At 46.4% G+C, this 20,736-nt stretch overlaps 1 protein-coding gene across 4 annotated transcripts; it reads left to right on the top strand.

Moving 5' to 3' along the window:
- Positions 1-1,257: 1,257 nt before the first annotated feature.
- BMF (Bcl2 modifying factor) lies at positions 1,258-18,997 on the top strand. 4 transcript variants are annotated; one of them, XM_033063713.1, is made up of 5 exons: positions 1,258-1,340; positions 2,673-2,837; positions 3,850-4,074; positions 5,032-5,195; positions 18,078-18,997. In XM_033063713.1, the coding sequence occupies exons 3-5, from the start codon at positions 3,864-3,866 to the stop codon at positions 18,177-18,179; spliced, it is 477 nt and encodes a 158-aa protein (XP_032919604.1). In that variant the 5' UTR covers positions 1,258-1,340; positions 2,673-2,837; positions 3,850-3,863; the 3' UTR covers positions 18,180-18,997. The 4 variants fall into 4 exon arrangements, with proteins under 4 accessions (XP_032919604.1, XP_032919605.1, XP_032919602.1 ...); XM_033063714.1 differs by lacking the exon at positions 3,850-4,074 and adding an exon at positions 3,754-3,849; XM_033063711.1 differs by having other exon boundaries at positions 3,754-4,074.
- Positions 18,998-20,736: the final 1,739 nt, after the last annotated feature.

Raw genomic sequence — 20,736 nt, 5'->3', positions numbered from 1 at the left:
ATCTCCTCTTCTCCTACTCACAATTCCCTTGACTATCAAAAATGAAAACAATGAGGTTTAACTAATTTAGGAATCTTGTCCCTTACTGAAAACGAAAGAAAAGAGTATTTTTTCTTTCTTACTTGGTGGTGAGGTACAAGTCAAACGTGATCTGATCTTCTCGTAAATAAGCAAGACTCAAGCCTTCTGGCAAATAAAAGAGTTGAAATGAACACTTGGACGAGAACCACAAAGAAATGGGTTCTTGGAGACAATGAACATTATTAGCCTGTTAATCTATTAATGGCAACTGTAAATACCTCACTCAAAATCACAGTGACTCTGAAACATTTAACTGGAGAGGCTCTGTGAGCCTGCCCAAGACAATGTGATACGAGGAAACCGTAGTAATTCGCCTCACCTTGCTAGCCATCGGTTTGCAATCTAACCCCTCCCCTGAGTTTAAGTTACAAACCTCAGTAACTGTGTGGCAGACTTGACAGCAATTAACATTACTCAGCTGCCAGCTGGGTTTTAAAACCTCCCTTCCAAGCGATCTTGTTACGTAGGTTTTAAAAACAGCCTGACAGGGTGCTGCTCTGCGCCAAGGAGCTGGGTCCTGCCTCTCTTAGCAGGGTGAGATTTTGCCACTGATTGCAGGGGGACCTGATAAATCCTTGGCAGAGTAAGGGTAAATGCACCGAGCCACTGTTTGCGGCATAAGGCTTGGGATTTTTATCCTAATCTCATCGAGGGGGCTTCACAGAAAGCGCTATCAAGAAATTATCTTTATTAGTTTAATTATTTAGTCCTGTGTAGTCCTACACATCTAAAGGAAAGAGCACAACACACTGCAAAGAACTCCTTGACCCTCGCACCTCAGCGTTCAGACTTCATAAGACAGGAACAACTTTCTACGTCATTTAAAGCCAAAAAACCAAGGTTTTGCTGGAAATGAACTAGCTGGAGTCACACTCCCTTCAGACTTCCCGCTATCCCAGCGCGCCTGTGGCTCAGCGCCGTCTGGGCCGCCTGCCGAGCTGCGCAGCACCCCGAGCGCGGCTGCAGGCCGTGCTGCCGGCGGCGCGTCCCGCCGAGGGCCGACAGGCACCGACCCCGCGCGGCTCCACCGCGGCCGGGCCGGAGCGGGCCCGCCCCGCCCCGCCTCTGCCGCGCGCCGGGCCCGCCCCTCCCCGCCCATTGGCTGGCGGGTGGGGGCGGGGCGGGGCGCGGCGGGGGCGGGGCTGCCGTCAGCTGTTCGCGGCGCGCCCGCCGGCGCCGGCCGCAGTTTGGTGGTGCGGAGGCGGCGGCGGCTCCTCCCGGGACGCCCCGTCCCCGAGGGACGCCCGTCCCGGTTCTCGGTGAGTGTCCGGGAAGCGCCTTCGCCACTGGGGGCCGGCCGCTCTGAGCCAGCTCGCCGGTGAGGGCGGTGCCGAGGCCGGGCGCGATCGTGACAGGGAACGGGGTTCTCCTCGGGGCAGCCCCGGCCCGGCCGGTCCTGCCCGGAGTCCCGCATCTGATGGGGAGCGGGAAGAAAGAGGGAGGGTGCGGGCGAGGCATGGGCTCGGTGGGCACTGAGAAAGCAGCTGATTCGCTGATGTAGGCGATGGCTGATTCCACAGCCAGCTCTGCCCCTCCTGGGCTGCCCCTCCTGGGCTGCCCCGCCGAGCTCGGGAGTCTCGTCCCACGGTGCTGCCCCGAGGAGCCGCGTTAAATCTCTTGGCCGGGGGCACATGTGTGGGGCTAGAGCCCGGGCGGGGAAGAGTTAAAGCGGCCGGCGGTGGCGGAGCGGGGCCGGCCAGCTTTGTTTTGGGACGCTGGCACGCACGTGTGCGCTGAGCCCTCCCTCCGCTCCCGGCCCGCCGCCTGTCAGCGCGGGCGTGCGGCTGCCCCGGCCCGCGGCTGTCGCCGCTGTCTTGTGGAAGGAAGTGCCGTGGGTAGCACACGGCACCGGAGACGCGGGGGCTTGCCCGGGCAGAGATCCGTAGCCCGAGCTATCCGGTATGTGTGGCTCCCAGCGTGAACTGCGTTTGGAGGTTGTAGGAGGAGTTCCAGCGAGTTGCCGCTGCCTCGGCATTCTCTGAAGAGCTCTGCAAAAGGGTCGGACCGTATTGCAGGAGATTGAGTTAAACTTCTTGCTCTTTAAACCCTCTTTTGTTGGGGTTTGCTTTGTGCCTTTGCTGCATCTTCCTTGAGGAATGCCTGTGTCCCAGTGAGGCTGACAGATGAGATCTGGCAAACTTTCCTGCAAAGACAAAATACATTCCCGCCTGCCTCTCTGTCAGGTGACTGTGATCCAGCAGAAGAGCTGGCAAGGAGATCATCCATGCCTGCCTCTTGGGGCCCATAACTCCTTTCAGTGTCTACTTTAAGCCATGGATGAGAATGTTATGATTGCTCTGCCACTGTTGTCATCCAGCAGAGCTGCATCCAGCTGTGGGGCTGGTACCTGTTCTGCTCTGAAGAAATTTCTTTGGGAGTTATGGCTCAGTTGAGTGAACTGCTAAGATACAGCAACTTAAAGAGCCATAGTGGCCCCAAGCCAGAGCCCTGCAAAAGCAGTTCTTGCCCTGCTTGGTCCTGTTGTCTCTAGCGTGCTGGTGTCCTGAGTGCTGCTTACCTGGGGGGAGATGGGAGCACCAAGGGCAGCGCTGAACACATCCTTATAAAATTATTGTTAATGTCTCCTTCAGGCCTGAAATTCCTCTTGCTAGTCTTCCATTCTGTTAAATGCTTCGCAAACCAGAGCAAAGGAAGAGACATGAAGAGTTGAATTTCACTGCCTTGTTTGGAACTGGGTGGAAATCCTGGAGATGGATCTCTTAGGAGTCTGTCTTCCAATTGGGTTAGATGCACAGGTAACAGTAAAGGGACTTGTGGCATTTTTGGTAATACTGCTTCTAATTGCTTTATGTTTGCAAAGAGCTCTGAAACAGTGATTTAGGGTTTATGAGGGTTTTCCCCCTCTACCATCTTTGTTCAGCAACAGAGCCCAGGAATATTTACTGTGGCAGCTGCAGAAATCCTGCTTTAAACACTGATACCAGCCATGTTTTTCTTCAGTAGTAAGGATGAACCATTGCACTAACAGCGCATGTAGGCTTGAGGGTAAGAGGGATAAGGAAGTGACTGCGTTGCCAAGTTTGGGACATATCTTAAGTTGAGCTGAGGGAAGAAATGAGAAGTTGAAAGGAAAGTTGGCTCTCATAGGGAGAAGTAATGGAGAGCTTCACAGAAGTGGCTTTGACAGCTCTTCAGTTTTGCAATCACTGGGGTTTCTTAAAAATCTGTCCTTGCAGCATTGTGATGATAAGAGCTTTTCTTCATCAATAAGCAATAGGTGGGGAAAAGTGAATGGGACATACCATAAAGTTCAAATATGGCAGGCCAAAGCAAAGCAGACCCCAAAGAAGCTGACTGGTCATGTGGCTATTAGAAGAATTTGGGCTGCTTTTCTTTTCTGGTTTTATGTGCTGAGGTTGGGGCTTGGCTCTCTACTTGTGAGCAGGTGTGGAACTGGAGCTGTGAGTGGACTCATACATGTGTGAAGCTTGTGTCTCTCTAGCCCAGCACCTGAGGACTTTCTGCAAAGCCTTGACCTTCACCACAGGTCACTCACCTCTCCTGTCCATGCAGATGGGCAGCACTGGGAAGCAGGAAGAGGGATGATGTGGTAAAATTGGTTGTGTTTTATTGTTGGAACAGAAGGCATTCTGTCCTGGACAACATTCTTGTTGTGTCTTAGCTGTTTCCTCAAATGTCCCTTTATTGCAGGAGCAATGGATCGCCCCAGCTACCTGGAGGAGGACTATTCTAGCCTGGATGGGCTGGACGATGACGTGTTTCACTCTGATGACTTTGGACTTGCAGGTCAGCCTGGTGAGATGACTGCAACTGGCTTTTTCACACAGAACCAGTCCTACAGCTGCCTTCTGGGGAGGTTTCAACTATTCCCCCTCACACACTGCTGTGGTCCCGGTGTCAGGCATCCTGAGCAGCAGGACAAGGCAACTCAAACACTCAGCCCATCCTCTTCCAGTCAGGATGTTATGTTGCCTTGTGGAGTCACTGAAGAGCCACGGAGACTCTTCTATGGTAAGAGCACTCCAGTGTCACTAGCTTTGCAGCAAAGAAACTGTCCCTTTAGCACTTCCCCAGCCAAGCAAGGTCTCTTTCATTAGGGCATTTTATTAAAGGGCTGAAAGTAATTATTTTGCTTTAGTCCTACTCCCTCAAGAAAGACAACTTGTATTTTCTTACCCTTGCTTGTCCACTGCAGGAACCAGACACTTGCTCATTGCTTCTGCTGTCTTTGAGACTCCCTCTCTCTCTTTTTGGCTTTATTCTATCACATTTGATTTTACTGCTAAAATCTGTTTAAATGTTCACGGTACTTCCTATCCTACACTTTGCCTCCATTTTTTAACTACCAGTGGTCTGTCTCATCCACATAGGAAGTGGAAACTCCTCAAAGTTTTCAGTGGAAAGGAGAAGATGCAAAAAGTTACAGCTTTTAGGCTCTTCACTTGAGTTAAGTTTGCTGAATAAGTAGCATGTCCATCCAGTATTTTACTAGTAACTGTTGGGTCACCACTCCGCTTTGTGTATCCAATTCAGCTATAATTCAAATCACTAAAATCACTAAATGACAGTAAAGTGAGAAAAGACTGACAGAAAAGATCCTGCTACCTTTAAAAGAGAGGCAACTTGAGGGAGATATGTAAAACTGCAAAATTCTCATTAAAAACACCCCAAACCACAGCACTTGGCTGAATTGTAAACAAGTAAAAGGAATACATTTTAAGATCCTGCCACTCATTTGACCATAGGAATCAACATAATGCTCTGCTTAATCAATGTAAGTTTATTTGAAAGCTCAGCAGATTTTTTACTGCACTGTGTTACAGTTCACAGTCATCGTCTGGCCTTCAGGAACTAGACTTTAAAAGTAAAAAATTTAGGACTATGTGCAGCTCTTTCCTTCATGAAGTGTACTGAGTAGAAAAGATAATCTTTGCACTGGAAGGATGACTGTTCTGATCTGTTTTGTAGGGAGTGCTGGTTACCGTTTACATGTCCCTCCAGCTGGCTTTGTGTTGGATCCGCACCTCCAAGAGGAACCTCAGGAAGGTCAGCGGGAAGCACGTGCTGAGGTGCAGATTGCACGAAAGTTGCAGTGCATTGCCGACCAGTTCCACCGGCTCCACATACAGAGGGTAGGGTGTCTCTGGAGGGGAAGGTGGGGGTTCACCTGTCCAAGAGTGCTACTCTGAAGGCTGGCTACAGGGATCAGCTAAGTGAGCTGTTGCTTCAGACAGCAGACTGCCAGCAGTGATAAAATGGCAGGAGTATCGTGATGGATTTTCCTTATACTAGATTGCTCGCTCTTCCTAAAGATTGGCAGGTGGAGGGAAGAGAATGTGAGTGATTGCCTTTACTTCCTGGGAAGGGAGATCTTCTGTGTTAGCTGCTGCTATTCCAGCTCTACCAGTTCACCTGCAGTGGGGTTTGAGGCTTTTCCCAGGGATCTTCCTCTTGCTTTTTATTACAGCTTTTACCCTTCTTCTCCATGCTCCTCACCACCAGCACCTTCTCTTCTGTGGAACATGTAGCCATCAGTAGCTTATGTCAGCTCCTCATCTTGTAGATAACAAGCCTGGAGACACTCCTTGTTGTCTAACGGTAGTTCTATGTAATGTTGTAAAGAATATTTAGATTATACCTGACTTGCTTGCAGCTACTAGTCAGACAGTCCTAGCCAGTGTCTCAGACTTGTGACTAACTTCCTCACAACAAAAGACAGCTGTAAGATGCCATCAGGTCTGAAAACCACACTCCAGATTCTTGATTTTGTTTTCTTTAAAAAAAACAACAAAAACCCAAACCCAAAAACCAAACACTGCTGTTCAAAGAAACAAAATAACCATTACCCCAAGAACCCTTGATTCTTTTTTTTTGCTTGTTCTCCTTGCCATTTGAGTAGAGATTAAATGGAAATCTCAGCCCATAGAGAGATGGTCAAAAGTGGCAGAGGCTTGGCAGTAGGCAGCAGTTTGCCACTTCTATGCAAGCCCAACAAGGAGGGTTGTGTATCTGCTTGTGTATGAAGAAACTTTGCTGACTTCAGAAAGGGGCAGAAAGTTTATCTTACTCCAAGAGTGTTTGTCCTCTGTTAACTCTGGGACTGTTTGCAGCCCTTCTGAAAGGTAAGTGAGGAAGTCTGTCCTAGTCAGAGTGTGTGGCTTGTGGCTGGGCAAGCGCTTGGTCTTCTCTGTGTCACCTGAGAGATGAGGGAATTCTGGGACTCCTCATCTCCTAATAGGTGGAGGATTAAAGAAGGAAAAGGAAGATTAGCCTGTAGAAATGTAGATGGGGCTATGAATGTCATTTAGCAAACTGTAGGAATAAAGAGCTACCACGAGATTTTTAACGTGTTGTTTGTGGTTGAATGGGGTTTTCCCCGGTGGCGCCTTTTCGCCAGAGTTAGCTGCAGGCCCTGCTCTCTCGCCTGGCTGTCTCTCAGGAAAGGGAAGGTTTAACCAACTTGGCAGAAGAGCCCTGCACTAAACTGGTGGAACTGGTTGTAACTTGACCCCTTTCATCTCGGGGGAGTGTCCCTATCTGATGCCCGTGCCTTGGAAACGCGTCCAGGAGCGCCCACCCGCCCCGGCCCCACTAGGGCAGGCGGGGCCGAGCTCTCGCTGCCCGGCCGGCGGCCAGCCCGGCGTGTGGAGCCGTAGTAAACAAAGGCGTCCGGCTGGGCCGTGCTTTGCTGGGCTGGGCCGTGCTTTGCTGGGCTGGGCCGTGCCGTGCTGGGCGGTGCGGCCCGTCCCGGCCGGGCCCGGCCCCCGGGGCCCTCCAGAGGAGGGGCTCCGCGCTCTTTGTTTGAACTGGAACAGCAACAAGTTGTAAAGGGGACTGGAGGGGGGCCTGCAGCCATATTTACATTTGAAAACAAAACAGGGGAAAAAAAATACCAAAAACCAAAGCAACTCGAAAACTTAACCCCAGGACAGAGTAGTTCAGCCAGTGGTTATCCACAGCCTGACCCTGGGATAGGCCTTGGCATTTGGATCTGCTAAGGGCTTCTTACTTGTTTGTCAGGGAAACTGAATATTGAGCCACATATTGGTGTCCAAAGCACTGTTCCCTGTGGAGTGTTTTGTTATCATGCCCAATCCCTTCCCTCCCAGTCCTGCACAGAGGATTTCCTTTGGCTTTTGGCACGAATCCCCTGTGGAGAACCCCCGTGTCCTGTGTGCAGTGACTCTGCCCAGCCCATAGCTGAAAAAGCAGGCGCTCTGCCCCTGGACACACGTGAGCAGTTCTCAGTGTGCTGTGGTTTGGAAGGGGCAGTCTCTGAGGCATGGAAAACTGGGCTGTCGTTTATCTTGCTGTGAAACTAATCCCTGATTTGGAAACCCCATTCCAGCTTGTCTCAAACATTTGGTCAAAACCAACTTTCCAGAATGGTGTCTTGAATCAGATTTAGAATACCACAAAGTTAGTCACACCAGTGTGGTCTTGTGAAGTCCTGAGAGAGAGCAAGCTTGGTTTTCAACAAGCTGTGCCTTTTTCAGAGCGTACAAAACATTTATCTGTGAACCTGTGAAAAGACCATGTGCGTGCCCTTTCAGTGGAAGTTAGGAAAGGCTTTTTGCATTAGAATGATGCATCTTGCTAGTTCAAGAGCTGCCTTCTCATGACTCTTGAGTTCTGTGAAACTCCGCAGCAGTTCAGGTATGGCTCCCATTCTGCTGCTGCAGCAGCAAGGCTGTGTTGACACAAAGGCTGCTGGTTAATGTACATCCCTGGCTGAGAGAGAAACTGAGCAGGCAATTGCTGCTGAGGCTGACATCACTGAGTTGTCACTAGACTCTGCTGCACACATGGTCTAACCCCATCCTACACTTGGAACCCTGGAGAGTCACTGTTATCTCTTCTCTGGGCTTCTGGAGCTAAATGATATTTATTCTGTGGTTCTTGGCTATACAAAAGATTTTTGGGTATGCATCTAGTAAGAATAAGAAAATTGGCCGCACCTATGCTTGCTTTTGGCATGAACACCACTTTCAGAGTTTCATTTCCTATTAATATGTTAAACAGAAAACAGTAATTTAAAACCTGGCTATTCATCCTTAGAACAGTGCTAGAGCAATAACACAACATTCCCTAGAACTCCTTGTCTTTCATCTCCTTAAGGTGCTGAATTTCTTGCAAGAAGACTTGAGCAACGCTCTGTTCCTAAGTAGCAGAGCCTGCTAGAGGTTGATCTAGATTGCAAGGGCTCTGCAGAATGACATGTGAGACCCATCTATGTTTTCTTGAGGCTGTGTAGCTTCTGGCAAACTTCCCTGTTTTATTTTTTTCACCCTGCCCCTGGAAAACAAAGGCAGAGCCAAGCCATGCTGTCTGCAAGAGAAGCCAGTACCTGCCACCTCCTCCTTGGTTTGAGGGAAGTGTGCCTTTGCTATGGAATCTGTGAACTGCTGCTATAGCCCAGCCTGTGTCTGGGCTTCAAGAGCATGCTCTGAGGTTATGGAGAACAGAGCTGAGCTTAGGGGATCTGCTGGTTGGCTGGCTGGGATGTGCTTCCCATACCCCACATATCCAGGCTGTGGCAACAAGTGCTTGGACTCTGCTTCAGGTCCTGAGTGCACTTGGGTCTCCTTGCCTTGAGGAGGGGCTTTGACTTGTGCTGAATGGAGAGTGTATTTCATGACATACACTTAGATGTTAGATGGGGTGTGAGTACACAACCAGGGATGGTGGCGGCAGCAAAGTTGCCCCAGAGGAGCAGGGGGTTATACAGGGGTGGGGTGGATGACACTGTATATCAGTATCACACCCCTTCAGCTCGATGGGCTCCAATGAGATACTGGAACGCTATAGCTTTTTCCAAATAAAATAACTCTTTTTAAGCAGGCTGCAGCTTTGAGTGGACTGCTTTTATTGTATTTCTTCTTCATGGAGATAAGATCAGTTCACAGGGGATAAAATTGTCTCTTTAAGAGCCAAGGAGTGGTAGCCTTGAACAGTTCTGGGCTCAGGTCCAAGCAGAGCCACTGACTTGCTGTATGACCTCAGACAAGTCTCTTGACCTCCTTGTGCTTCAGTCAACCCATCTGGAAAGCTCAGTTTAAAAAAAGCTGAGCCTCAATGAGAACCAGATGCTGAATCAGAGCTGAGCTTTCTTGAGTAAATAAGTGCATTACAAACAACAACAAAGTCCCTTTCCAACACATCAGGAATCCTGCAGTTGATTTAGATATGCTGACCATGCTCAAAAAGCCTCTGTGGATCTAGCTATAGAAAACTTTGTTTCTCTAAATTCCCCAGTTGGTTCAATGAGTCTTAGCATCACTGCAACAGGGTTCAGGGTTCACCAGCCCATGGAACACAAATGCCTGCATCCACACTGGCTCTGGGCAGACAGCTAGGCATGTACCTGTTTGCCTCATGCTAATGACACTGAAAATGTCCAGGAGGAAATGTTATTTTCCTTTGAAAGTGAAACATATTATGTTTTGCATACTTTTTCCTCTCTGTCTCTCATGAGGGTTATCAAGGTCTCCTCTGAGACACTTCTACTTATGCAACAGGGAGCCTGCATTGCTTGTCGGAAACTTATCGGCGTGAAAGAATGGGTGCACAATGCTACCTGTCCATCACTTATCCCAAACTGCATCGGGCTTTTTTCATTATTAAGGACATTCAGGGCATTTTTAACAGTTGCTTTTTATACACTGGAATTGTTTGCAGGAATCTGTTCTTCATGATGACGGTATATTTTAAGAAAAGTGTTCAGAAAAGCTTCCTAATAATGTAATGCAGAGACTCAGGCTGTCCTGCAGCTGAGCCTGTATGTAGAACCAGTAACTCCATACTTCACTTGTACCTACAATCTCTTTGAGATCTGTGTTTTTGTTCATTTGTTTCCTGAGTAGGTCAGTGCATTTCAAGATCTTTCCTACTGGCTGGTCCTTTCTGCTTTCTGTGTGTTGCCCACTGGTAGAGGACTCAAATCTCCAGTTGAGGATACACAAGCATGGTGAGGGAGAGAACTCCTGAAGTGAGTGACCCCAGTTTAAGGGGCAGGGGCTAGAGTGGCTGTGAATTTGGGAATATAAACAAAGATGTAAACAAAGTTCTTTCAGGGCTATGGAACTGGAATCCTAGGCTCGAGGAAAGGAGGGGGCCATTCCTATGGTCAGTGGAGTCAGAAATTTGATATGAGGAGGTGGAGACAGATTTTTTGCTTAATGTTATTAGATTTCCTTTTTTTTTTTTCCTCATTTTGACAAATGACAATGAAGGAAAAGGTGGGTTTGGAAGTGTACCTTCCCCATACATACAAATGACACAACAACCTGCTGCCCTCTGCCTAGCACCTGTTTGGAAATCCAGCCTGTGGAGCTGATTACTTGACACATAGGTTAACAGAAACTTGCTGGACCATTTCACATCTAATAAGAAATTGTATTCTTTGGTATGTTAAGAAAAGAAACCAAGAACAAGAACATAATTATGCCACTGTATAAATTCATGTTTCTACCGTATCTTGAATGTTACATGAAGTTCTGGTTTTCTTCATCCAAAAATGATGAAGCAGAACTGGAAAAGGTTCAGAGAAGGGCAAGATGGATGATAAAACTTCCATATGAAAAAATGGGCTAGGGCTGCTAAGCCTAAAAAAAGATACAAACCAAGAGAGAAGCAATATTAAACAGAAATCAAAAGTGACATGAAGGAGATGAATAGACTAATTTCTCCCAGTACAAGAACTAGGGAAAATCAAGTCAAACTAGTGGAAGCCAGCTCAAAGTAAATGAGATCATTTTTCATGCAACAGGTGAAAGCTGTGGAGCTCCTTGTCAAGGCATATTGTGCATCCCAGTGCTTTATCTGGGTTCAAGGGGAATTGAGACAAGTTTATGGCCATTGAAGCAGACATTAAATAAACAGAAACCAGATCTGACTCAGGAAGTCCTATGCTCAAACTAGTTAGATGCTGAAAGAGAGTACTAGTGGAAGCTATTGCGTGTCCTTGCCCTTAGCTTTCCCTCAGGCAGCCATGCTGCTGGAGGCCGGGCTATACAAACTCTTGATGCAAGTCACATACAACCATTTTATATCAGTTTACTAAAAAGCACAAAACTTCTACATCACCCTAATCTAGCTCCCTCTATGCTTTCAGCTAACAAAAGATTTAAATATATTACATGTATTTTCCTGCTTAAAATAGGGGATAATGTTAAAAAGCAAAACTTCCTGCCTAGGTCTGGTAGAGAAAGTGGGCAGAGGATAAGGGACTGGGTGGCAGGAGAGCCATGCAAGCTGTGCAGCTGCGTGCCGTGAATCCCACTGGACATAGGACTGTCTTGAGGCAGTGGGGCCACAACCTCAAAAGACCAGGACTGCCCACAACAAAGAGCACAAAACAGTTCTTTGTGACAGTATAGGTGAATTGTCCTGCAGTATTGCTAACATCAGTGTTCAGTGCTGTTGTCTCTCCTGCACAACCCCTTTGGTCTCTGCAGGTTCTCCTGCATCTCCTCAGCTCTCGCAGCACTGTGACAGTGGTAACATGCTTTCTGCTTGTAGCAGTGTGACAACTGAGAAATTATTTTTCAATTAAGAAATAATTGTGGTAATACCGCACTTATTTTTTATTGTGGGAGAGTAGAAAATGCAGGTTATAACTTGACTGAGATCATGCAAGAAATGCTGATAGCAACCTAGTTGTTCTGCCTCCAGTCCTCCACCTAGGCTGGTTGATCTTATTAAGATAGTGCCATCTCTGAGGGGGATGATGAGATGTTTGGACTGATTATTTACCGTGAGGAGTGTACATGTTTGTACTTTACTCAATTAAATTTTATGGTGGAAAGGCAGGAAGGCAAGTGCCCAAATGCAGTTCTCCTTTGTTTCAAGCCACTGAGGAGGAATGTCTTGCCAGCCTTTTACAGTCTCCGTTTGGATGTTGTTTTTGTTTGTTTGTTTGTTTCTCCTCAGTAGCTGCCTCGCCAATTGCAAAGGAATCTTTCCACGGACCGGACCACGGCAGAAAAAAAATAGCGATCCAAAAACAAGCAGTGAGGCAACTCCTGTTAACCCCACTTAGGTTTTCCGTGATGGGAGCCAGACCTGAGGGGTGCTGGCAATGTGGCTGGAGCGCCCCGAGGGCCAGCGGACCCGGCCGGCGGGCGAGGAGGAGCGGGCGGTGCGTGCGAGGCCCGGCCGGGCCGTGTTTGTGCTCGGCGGCTGTGTTTATATCGGCGGCTAAATTTAGCCTCTGACTCATCGGCGCTGCTGACGAGAGTACGCGCTGCCCGCAGGCCCCAGCCCTGCACCTGCCCTCCCGCCGCCTCCCGCGCAGCCGGCCGCCCCGCGCCCACCCCTTCCCCTCCGCGCCAGGATATTTTTCCTGTAAAAACTTTTAAAGTGTTATTTTAAGCAACCCCCGAGGCAGACTTTAATCACTAGGGGGGGTCTCCGCGGCGCTGAGCAGTTTTGGGAGCACCTCTCTTCTGCTGGTGAAGGAATGGATGGCAAACACGGGGAGCGGGTCCCGCGGCCCGCGCAGGGCAGGCGGTGAACAGCGGGAGCTGTGGAACAGCTCTGCCCCACCACACGCAGCTTCAGACAATAAACCCGTAAAAGGGTCAGAAACTCTTCGCCGTGGCTGGGCGGCGTGGGGTGTCCTCTCCTGGGCTTCTGTTCCAGCAGCCTCACACACACACCCACCCAGAGCCCGGGGGGAACCCTCCGCACCCCGTGCCGCAGGTACTGAGTGGTGTCAGGTGCGGCTCTGTGGAAATGCGGGATCTTTCTTTGCCGTATTTGTGGAAAATAAGCCCGCGTGCCCCTCGGGATGGGGAAGGAGGGGAAGGCCGGGGCCTGGGAACGCGGTGGCCGGTGGTTGCCCTTCCCAGGTTGCCGTCAGCTGGCTGTTGCCATGGCGGCTGTCTGCTTCCCCTTCCTGCCCGCGCTGGAGAGGAAGGCGCGAGTGGCTGCGTGTTTGTTTTCAAACTGCGAGAAAGCTGAGAAAGGCTCACCTGCGCAGCTCGCTTGGGGCCACAGCCGTGCCTGTTTGCTGCTCGCACCCACGCCTCACTCCGTGCCCTCGCCCATACACGGCTTTTGGGGTCCCCTGCATCCCCCTGGCTCTGCCCAGTACTGTCTGTCCTCTCTCCATAAACACACGTGTTGCTTATCCTGTTGCAAAGCCTGATGGAGGCTCATGAGAAAGGCAGCAATACTTGAGATGACTCCTCCTTTTACTACAAGTTTAGTCCCGTGTAAGAGTCATTGCAAGACAGAAGGATGGAGTTTCCCAGGGAAGGTCTCTCATCCTCTTTATTGTGTCACCATGAGAAACCATGTGTCTGAGCTCCTCTTTCATTTTTTTCCTCTGTTACTGCCTCCTTTTTTCCTCTTCTGGTTCTACACATGCATTATACTTTGGTCATTAGGAATCACAGCTGGAAAGATTTGTATTTGACTTCCAATGGCCTGCATTTCTCTCTTCAGTAGGAGACATCTTTTGTAACCTCTGTTGCCTTGGGGTCTGTGACTTTCGAGTCTTTCTAAGCTAAAGCATATTTTGTGGTAGCACAATATGCCTCCAGCCACCTGGCAGCCAAAACAGCCTTCGGCGATGAGTCAGCAACTGCTCCCGGTGTGCAAGTATTTTTGTATTCAGTGAATAAATACAATCCCAACAACTTGTTGCTAATACTTGCATTAGTCATTAAAGGAAGAATAATGGTTTTATGTACACACATGTTATTATTCTTCTTTTGCTCTCACAGCACCATTTAGGGCCATATTAATCCTTCTGGTTAAGATGGGATCAGAATATGACCCTTAATTGTCTGGAAGCTATGAAGCAAAGTCAGAAGCTGCCCATGAGATCAAGAGGGTAGGCAGAGTGTACCAGACAGACCCACATACAACATGTGTATATGACAGGCATATTTACTTTTTTGAACAGGGATGTTAATGGCATGTGTATATCAAGTGTAAAAACGAGTCTTGTATTAATCTGTTAAACATTTATGCTCATGGATTCAAGGAACTGTGTCAAAAGGACAGCATTTTCTTTGAAGTGCATCACCTGTCCTGATCTTCTCTTTGATCACCTTGTGCAAGGGCTTGGTAGGAGTACAAAAGGTTTTGACATCTGGGGTGCTATTTGCCAGATGTGTATCTGTATGCTTACAGTGTGAAACATGTATTAGGAATTAATTATGGGGAAGGAATAAGTGTCGGGTCAGTCATGTTCCTCTTTCATTTGCTTCCAGTAAAAGTCTTGCATGTTTTTTTTGTGTTTGTTTACAAGTTGTCTGGCTTTTGGTTCAGCACAGTTCATGGAAGAGACTTCACTAATGTACTGTTGCTGCAGAGGACACTTTTCCTGTAAAATGGCCTTTCCTTGTGACTCATTGAAGCATTAATGTTAACATTTCAGACAGACAGTCTCTTAAGGATATCCCCTTTAAAAAGCAGCAGCTGCAATAGGAAATGGTTTTATGTGTTTCCAGCTTTGTGTTGACTTACTGTATTCACAAGTCTACTCTTCTTTAGTTACAGTTAGTATAGAGGGCAAAAGGGGCTTCTTTCCTTCTTGGGAAAAAAGCCTCAAAAGGGTTATTTTGTTGCTCCCACATGGAGGTGGCAAAGCATTCATCCCTGGTATTTTTGTGCAGTAGTAACTCTGAGGATTGAGTTATTTTGATACAGGGCAAATCAGCCTGGTGAAGCTCAGGGAAATTATACACCAGTGTTGCAATAGTTATGAATCTTAGCAAAATGTCTCAAAACATATCACATTTTTAAAAAAATATATGCCAAATTAATGGAATCACTCTTCTGGGTTTTGTGTCCATCCTGACAGCTAAATTATACCACCAAAAACCTCTCAGTCTTGAAATATTTAAGAATTTTGGTCTTGGCTGAAAAATATCTAGGGGAAAAGGCTCATAAACTTGTGAAAAGGACATTTTTTATTTCTTTCCATAAATTGTTTACTGCAAATAATACCTGCCATTCCATTCTGTGGCTCTTGTCCTTGCTGAATTAGTATCACAGAAAGCAGATCAGCCCAGAAGTGAAGCTATAACTCCAAACCCCATTAGCTAGGCTTGCTGCTGAAGCAGGTAGTCCCAGCTTGCTCCTCTTCACCGGTCATCATCTTTCTGTTGTCCTGGCACAAGCATCAGTCTGACTACATGATGCCATGGATCTAGGATGACCTGTTAAATAGTAAGGGCAACTTCATTATCGGATTAGTTCTGGCCTTGATCACTGTGCTGCTCTAGTTCTCTTTCCAGCACTGATGTGGCAAGAGGAGAGTGTGAGTGGGCTGCTCCAGTAGGTGGGCCAGTGAAAGTATGTGTGGGACCACACCACCATGGAAGAAAATGCTGGTTGAATACAGACCTAGGGAAATACAAGCAAGCCCTAGGTCTAGGAATAAAATCTGGAAAGCTGCCCTCAACATAGTGCTCTATTTTTTTACTTTAAAACAAAATGGTGTCAACATTCTTAAAAAAGTTATTTGAGATGTTATGCAAGGAGGGAACCAAGGGTAAAATATTTCCTATTCTGCTCTTGCAGAATCTCCTTGAGTGTATTAGGCAAATATGGGAAACAATTTTAATTGGAAAAGAACAAAAATTCTGTACCAAAAAGTGACTTCAAGAAGCAGTGAAATAAACATAATAGAATATAAACTAAAATGCATATTAGAGTTTTTCTCAGTATTTGCCTTATCACCTCCTACTTATTCCCTTGCAGGCCTGTAAACCATCATAAAATACAGTTCTAAAACTCTTATTTACCAAATAAAACCAAAACTCAACACCTCCCTCAAAAAGTTCCCCCAAAACAAAACTTGAGGAGCCAGAATAATTAGAAATGTGTTACCATATGAGAAGCACAAAGCAGCCTCCTACATGAAGGAGGACATTAATATGGGGGTTCTTACATTTTTTTTCCCTCTTGGCTTCCAATAGAATTAAATAATCTAACAAAGCAGATTGTCTTCAGAGCATCTGCAATATGTTTGTCCACTATGCTCTCCTAGCATAGTTCCTTGCTTGTGGAAACTGTAGAATTCGACTTTGTTCTTGTATGCCACTTCATTGACATCTTACCCAAAGATCTCTGTTTAAGGAATCTGCTTAAGCTGTAATAGCTTGATCAAAACATGGCATCTAGATGTCATGGGGATGCTGTAGTTTCCTGTGCACGTTTGAGCAGTTTTAGGAGTGTGATTGTATGGAGGAGGGTGAGAAGAATCTCTGGAGTTTGATGAGAAAGGGCAAGCCTGGTCAAACTGAGATGCGAGTAACAAAACAAAAACCGTCTTGCTTTTCGAGACCAAATTAGTGGTTTTTAGCCCACCCCTACACAGCAGTTTATAAAAGATTGTTTTCACCTGTAAACCTAGCCTGTGCAATCAGTAAGGACTGAACCCAGGACTAGTTACTTTGAAATAAATAATAGCAGGCTCTAGAGCCACTGCCTACAGGTTATGCCACAAACACAGTGCTTTTGAAATGTGTGGTGGGATCTGTGTGAACTCTTCCAAATCCGTTTCTTATTCTTGTTAAGTCTTGGGGGCAAGAAAAATGATGCACTGTGAAGATGCAAGATGAGCACAGGTTTTCTGGAAGCCTGTTTTGTGTGCGCTTGTGATTCAAATGGCACAGATCTACTCACACTGGAATGCAAACATAATTTAATGGCTATCTGGAAGGGCTTTGAAGACCTGTCTATTGACACATCTCCAATACACCAACTCCAGTTGCAACTCTCTTATTTGTGATTATGTGAAAAATGCCTTGCAACTGTGTTGTTCTGCCCTGTTGGGCTAATCTGAGTTGAAACATCTTGTTCATATAATGTGCTTCAGTGCTCTTTTATGAACTCCTGTGTACTGAGGCAAAGTTGTGGGAAGCCAGTCTTCTGTTTCCTTGTCTGTTGGGGATTGGGGAGGGGGTAGGGGGCGGAGATTTGGGCTGGTTTGTTTTGTTTTCCAGAAATGATCATGCCTGCTTAGCAAATATGGAATTCTGGATGAGAAAATGAAGACTGACTTCTAATAGAGAGTCGGTTATTGAGGTGAAATAGTATCCCAGACTGGGCAATGTAAAGAGAAACCCACCTGTTTGTATGAGATGCTATTAAAGTGCAGGAAGGTGGGGGTATAAGCAGAGCCAGTTTTTCAGGGGTGATTACATATAACAAAAGGAGGAACAGCGTCCCTGTCCCAAAGCTGCATTATGTAGTCTGGTGTCCCCCTGAAACTCAACTCCCATGTTTCTTTCTTGACAATGGGACCTGAAATAACCTCTTGGTTTTGGTTTTTTGTGTGTTTTCAAGTATGTTCTTGCTTAAGGTTTAATTGGCTCCAGTCAGTAGGAAAGGGCTCCAAGGCTGATTATTTATGGCTTACTGTCAAAAGTGGCTATAAAAAGGGCAGTATTATCTTGGAGATGCTGGGAAGGAAAATGTGGTGGGGGGAGGGTGGGGGAGTGTGTGTGTGCACGAATGTGTTTTCTTGTACTAGATGAAATCAGAGTTTTGCTGTCTCAGCAGTGTGGTTTAAATTGAAGATTAACCCTTTGACCTTCACGGTGTCAAATCACTTACAGATGGATCACCAGTTATATTTTTTTTCTTTTTTTTTACTTTCGGGGTGAAGGGGGGCTTTTTTTTAAAAAAAAAAAAAAAAGGTTGTTTGTTCATGCAGCTGGGGCTTTTGAAAGGCTCAGAAGCCAATCTGATTAAAAACAGCACTTGGCTAAACTCTGCGAAATCCTACAAGCAAAAAAAAAAGTTTAATCCTCTTGTGCACAATGCATAAAGGGTCTGCTCTTTTCTTTTTGTAATGTTAGAGCTACAATTATTTCTGGAGAACTTATCATTTCCCTCTCTCCCCTCATCCCTTGCTGCACCCCCTTGTTATGCTGATGGGATTAAAGTGTCTGCTCTTGAAAAGTGTAACTGAGTTGTTATTGGAAAAGAGAAGTGGTATGTTGCAATTTTAGAAATATAAATAACCTTGCTTTAACTGTTCTTCTCTACAGCATCAGCAGAACAGAAATCAAGTGTGGTGGCAGCTTTTTCTCTTCCTACACAACTTGGCCTTAAACACGGAGGTGAACAGGAACCACACTGGGCAGAGGTGAGCTTCGCCCGCCTGTTTCAGGCCACATCCAGTCTGCAGGGAGCACTGAACAAACACTGGTTCGGGGGCGAGGCACTGCACACCGCCGGCCGGATGTGGGGACTCTGACTTTCTGATCCTCGTCTTCAAGTCTGGGTGTTTTTACGGACTCTTCTTTGCTGCTGCCTGCCTCACGAGGCAGGGAGCTCTTGTCCAACACTGTTGAAGGAAAGCCAGAATGTGGGTGTGTTTGGTAAAGCTTGCTGCTGGTTCCCCGCACCGGTGACCTCTGTGCAAGGGAGGCAGGTGTTAGACCGACGGCTTCCTCTGCCCTGTGCAGTAGTGGATGGTAGAGTGCAGGAGTGTCATTTTGGCTGCTAGTTAAAAATGATGCCTGGGATTGATGACTAAACATACTTTGGGTATCTGCCAGAGCCGAGATACTCAATTCCTCCACATTTTTAGTAATGAAAAACATTCAAGTAGCTTGGATCCATCAGGTTACTTGTTTTATTCATTGGTTACTGTTTATTTCATTGCACCTTGTGTGAGAGAAAAATCACAAAGAAATCTGACCTCTTCAGCCATTCCATTGGGCACCACTTGCACCACTCTCACAAGAAGTTGTTCTTTGTCATTGCGATCGGTAAAAAAAAAAAATAAATTCAATAGGACAGTCTGAAAAATAAACCTTCTTGGGGTTGCTGGTGGCTATTAGCTTCTGCCACTGCCTGCTTTCAGTTCAGTGTTCTCAGTGTCCAGAGCCAGCAGGAAGCCAAAACCCATGGAATATGGCACAATTGTAATTTTTCTACAATACTAATGTGTATGTTTTTGGTAGTTTTATGATTGATGTTTATTTTATTTTGGTCTTCTTTTCTCTTACTATAATGTGGTTGGTCAGGAAGGCTTAGATCCCAGGCATCTGACAATTTTGCTTCAGGATTTGACAGGGAAATTAATTAGCATCTAGTCTGATGTGTACACTGTAAGCAGTCTGTCCATTACTCAGAGTGTAGTGTTTGGAGGCTGCTGTGAGCATATACTGACTAGCAGCAGTGATGTTATTTCGAGGGAGATCTTCTATCAGTTCCCAGTTTGTATGCACTCAGAGGTTTGTCCGTATGGCTGACACTATTGGACCAGCACAGGGAAAATACCCTACCAAGAGGAAGTAGCCTTAAATATTGATGGCTACTTCTCTGTAGCCTTAAATATACTTAGTTCACAGACCCAGTGACAACTAGGGTAAAACATTAATGGAGAAGCAATACAGACTTTATTATTTCTTCTGAAAATTTCCATATTGCCACTGCACCTTGTTGTAGGTCTCAAATGTTACAACCAGCATGAGGAAGAGCTGTCCAGAGAATTGCTCTTCAGTTGTGTTAGAAACATCAGCTACAGGTGTTGAGAAATTCTTCTGCTCTTGATCCACTCTGAAAAATATGCATTACTGTACGGAAGAGTAGTTTACTTGCACATATGCTTTCCTTCTGCACCCCTCTTTGCATATTTGTCTCTAATTCCTGATTTCTCTGGTATTTCTGTAATCCCATCATTGCACTGTGATGCCTGATAACAGTTTGCTGAACAGAGTTAAATTTGGACTTTCTTGCTTTCTCCCAGTCCCATTCTCTTTGATTTTCATCCTGCTCTACTGTGGCAAAATGTAGTTTAGCTCCCTGAAAGAGGTTCCCAAGCCTTTTTCACCCTCATATATTCACAGTGACTCTCTTGAAACATAAGGAGAGGGTTTATGTGAGAAAAGCTTTTTTTTCTCCTTTGGTGTTATTTTTCTAGCTAGAGCTAGAGTAATATGTTGTCCATGATGGTTAATAATTCATATAAATGAATCTCAAGTAATATTTTTGGGAGTGGGTTTTATAGAGAGGGGAGGGTGGGAGGGTTTTTTTCAGAGGGGGTATTGTTTTTGGTTTTGTGTTGTTTCTTTAAGCATGTGCACTACAGAGTTACCCAGAGTGATCTAAGTGATAGCTGTTGCTGACTATGCTGCAGCAGGATGGAAGCCACTCTCTGCCCATGCTGCCAGAGACCAGGCTTTCCATACTTCGCTTTGCACAGTCTGCTGATGTAAATGCTGGTCAGAGGACTTAAATGGTGGGGAAAGCCTGAGGTGTAGTGCAAGCACAGAAGGAACTGGGGACCCCGAGAAGCTGAATGTTAAGGAGAAGACTCTTAAGAAGTTCTTTAAGAGGCAGAAGTGAAAGTGTGGAGGCTCAGGAAGCAATGCAGCAATGATGCCTCCCTGTGTGGCATGCCCTTGGATATGATGCTTGCATTTCCCTCTGCTTGCCAGGACCCTTTGATCAGGAACAGTCAATGCTATATCATAACAGCCCTGCAAACTATGAAAAATTCAGCAACTGCTTCCGACATTTAAAAACCATTGTGAGCTTTCCCTTCCCTCTGCCTTGACTTGATGGCCAAACAGGCCAATAATGCCTGTCCTCTGGATGCATACGCTGGAAAGATAATTCTGGTACTGCCACTTTCTAGTGTTAAGACCTGACTAATTTATCTAGGATGGGACTCTTCCTAACATGGAGAAACAAGTA

Source organism: Catharus ustulatus, chromosome 6 (genome assembly GCF_009819885.2).
Source record: "Catharus ustulatus isolate bCatUst1 chromosome 6, bCatUst1.pri.v2, whole genome shotgun sequence".
Classification (NCBI taxonomy): Eukaryota; Metazoa; Chordata; class Aves; order Passeriformes; family Turdidae; genus Catharus; species Catharus ustulatus.
The sequence above is the reverse complement of the archived record's forward strand: the minus strand, read 5'-3'. Positions and strand labels throughout refer to the sequence as shown.

Coding starts and splice junctions, on each gene's coding strand:
- BMF (XM_033063711.1), top strand. CDS start 3,759: ATGGATCGCCCCAGCTACCTGGAGGAGGACTATTCTAGCCTGGATGGG. Junction 4,075..5,031: donor GCCACGGAGACTCTTCTATG/GTAAGAGCACTC, acceptor TCTGTTTTGTAG/GGAGTGCTGGTTACCGTTTA. Junction 5,196..18,077: donor ACCGGCTCCACATACAGAGG/GTAGGGTGTCTC, acceptor TCTTCTCTACAG/CATCAGCAGAACAGAAATCA.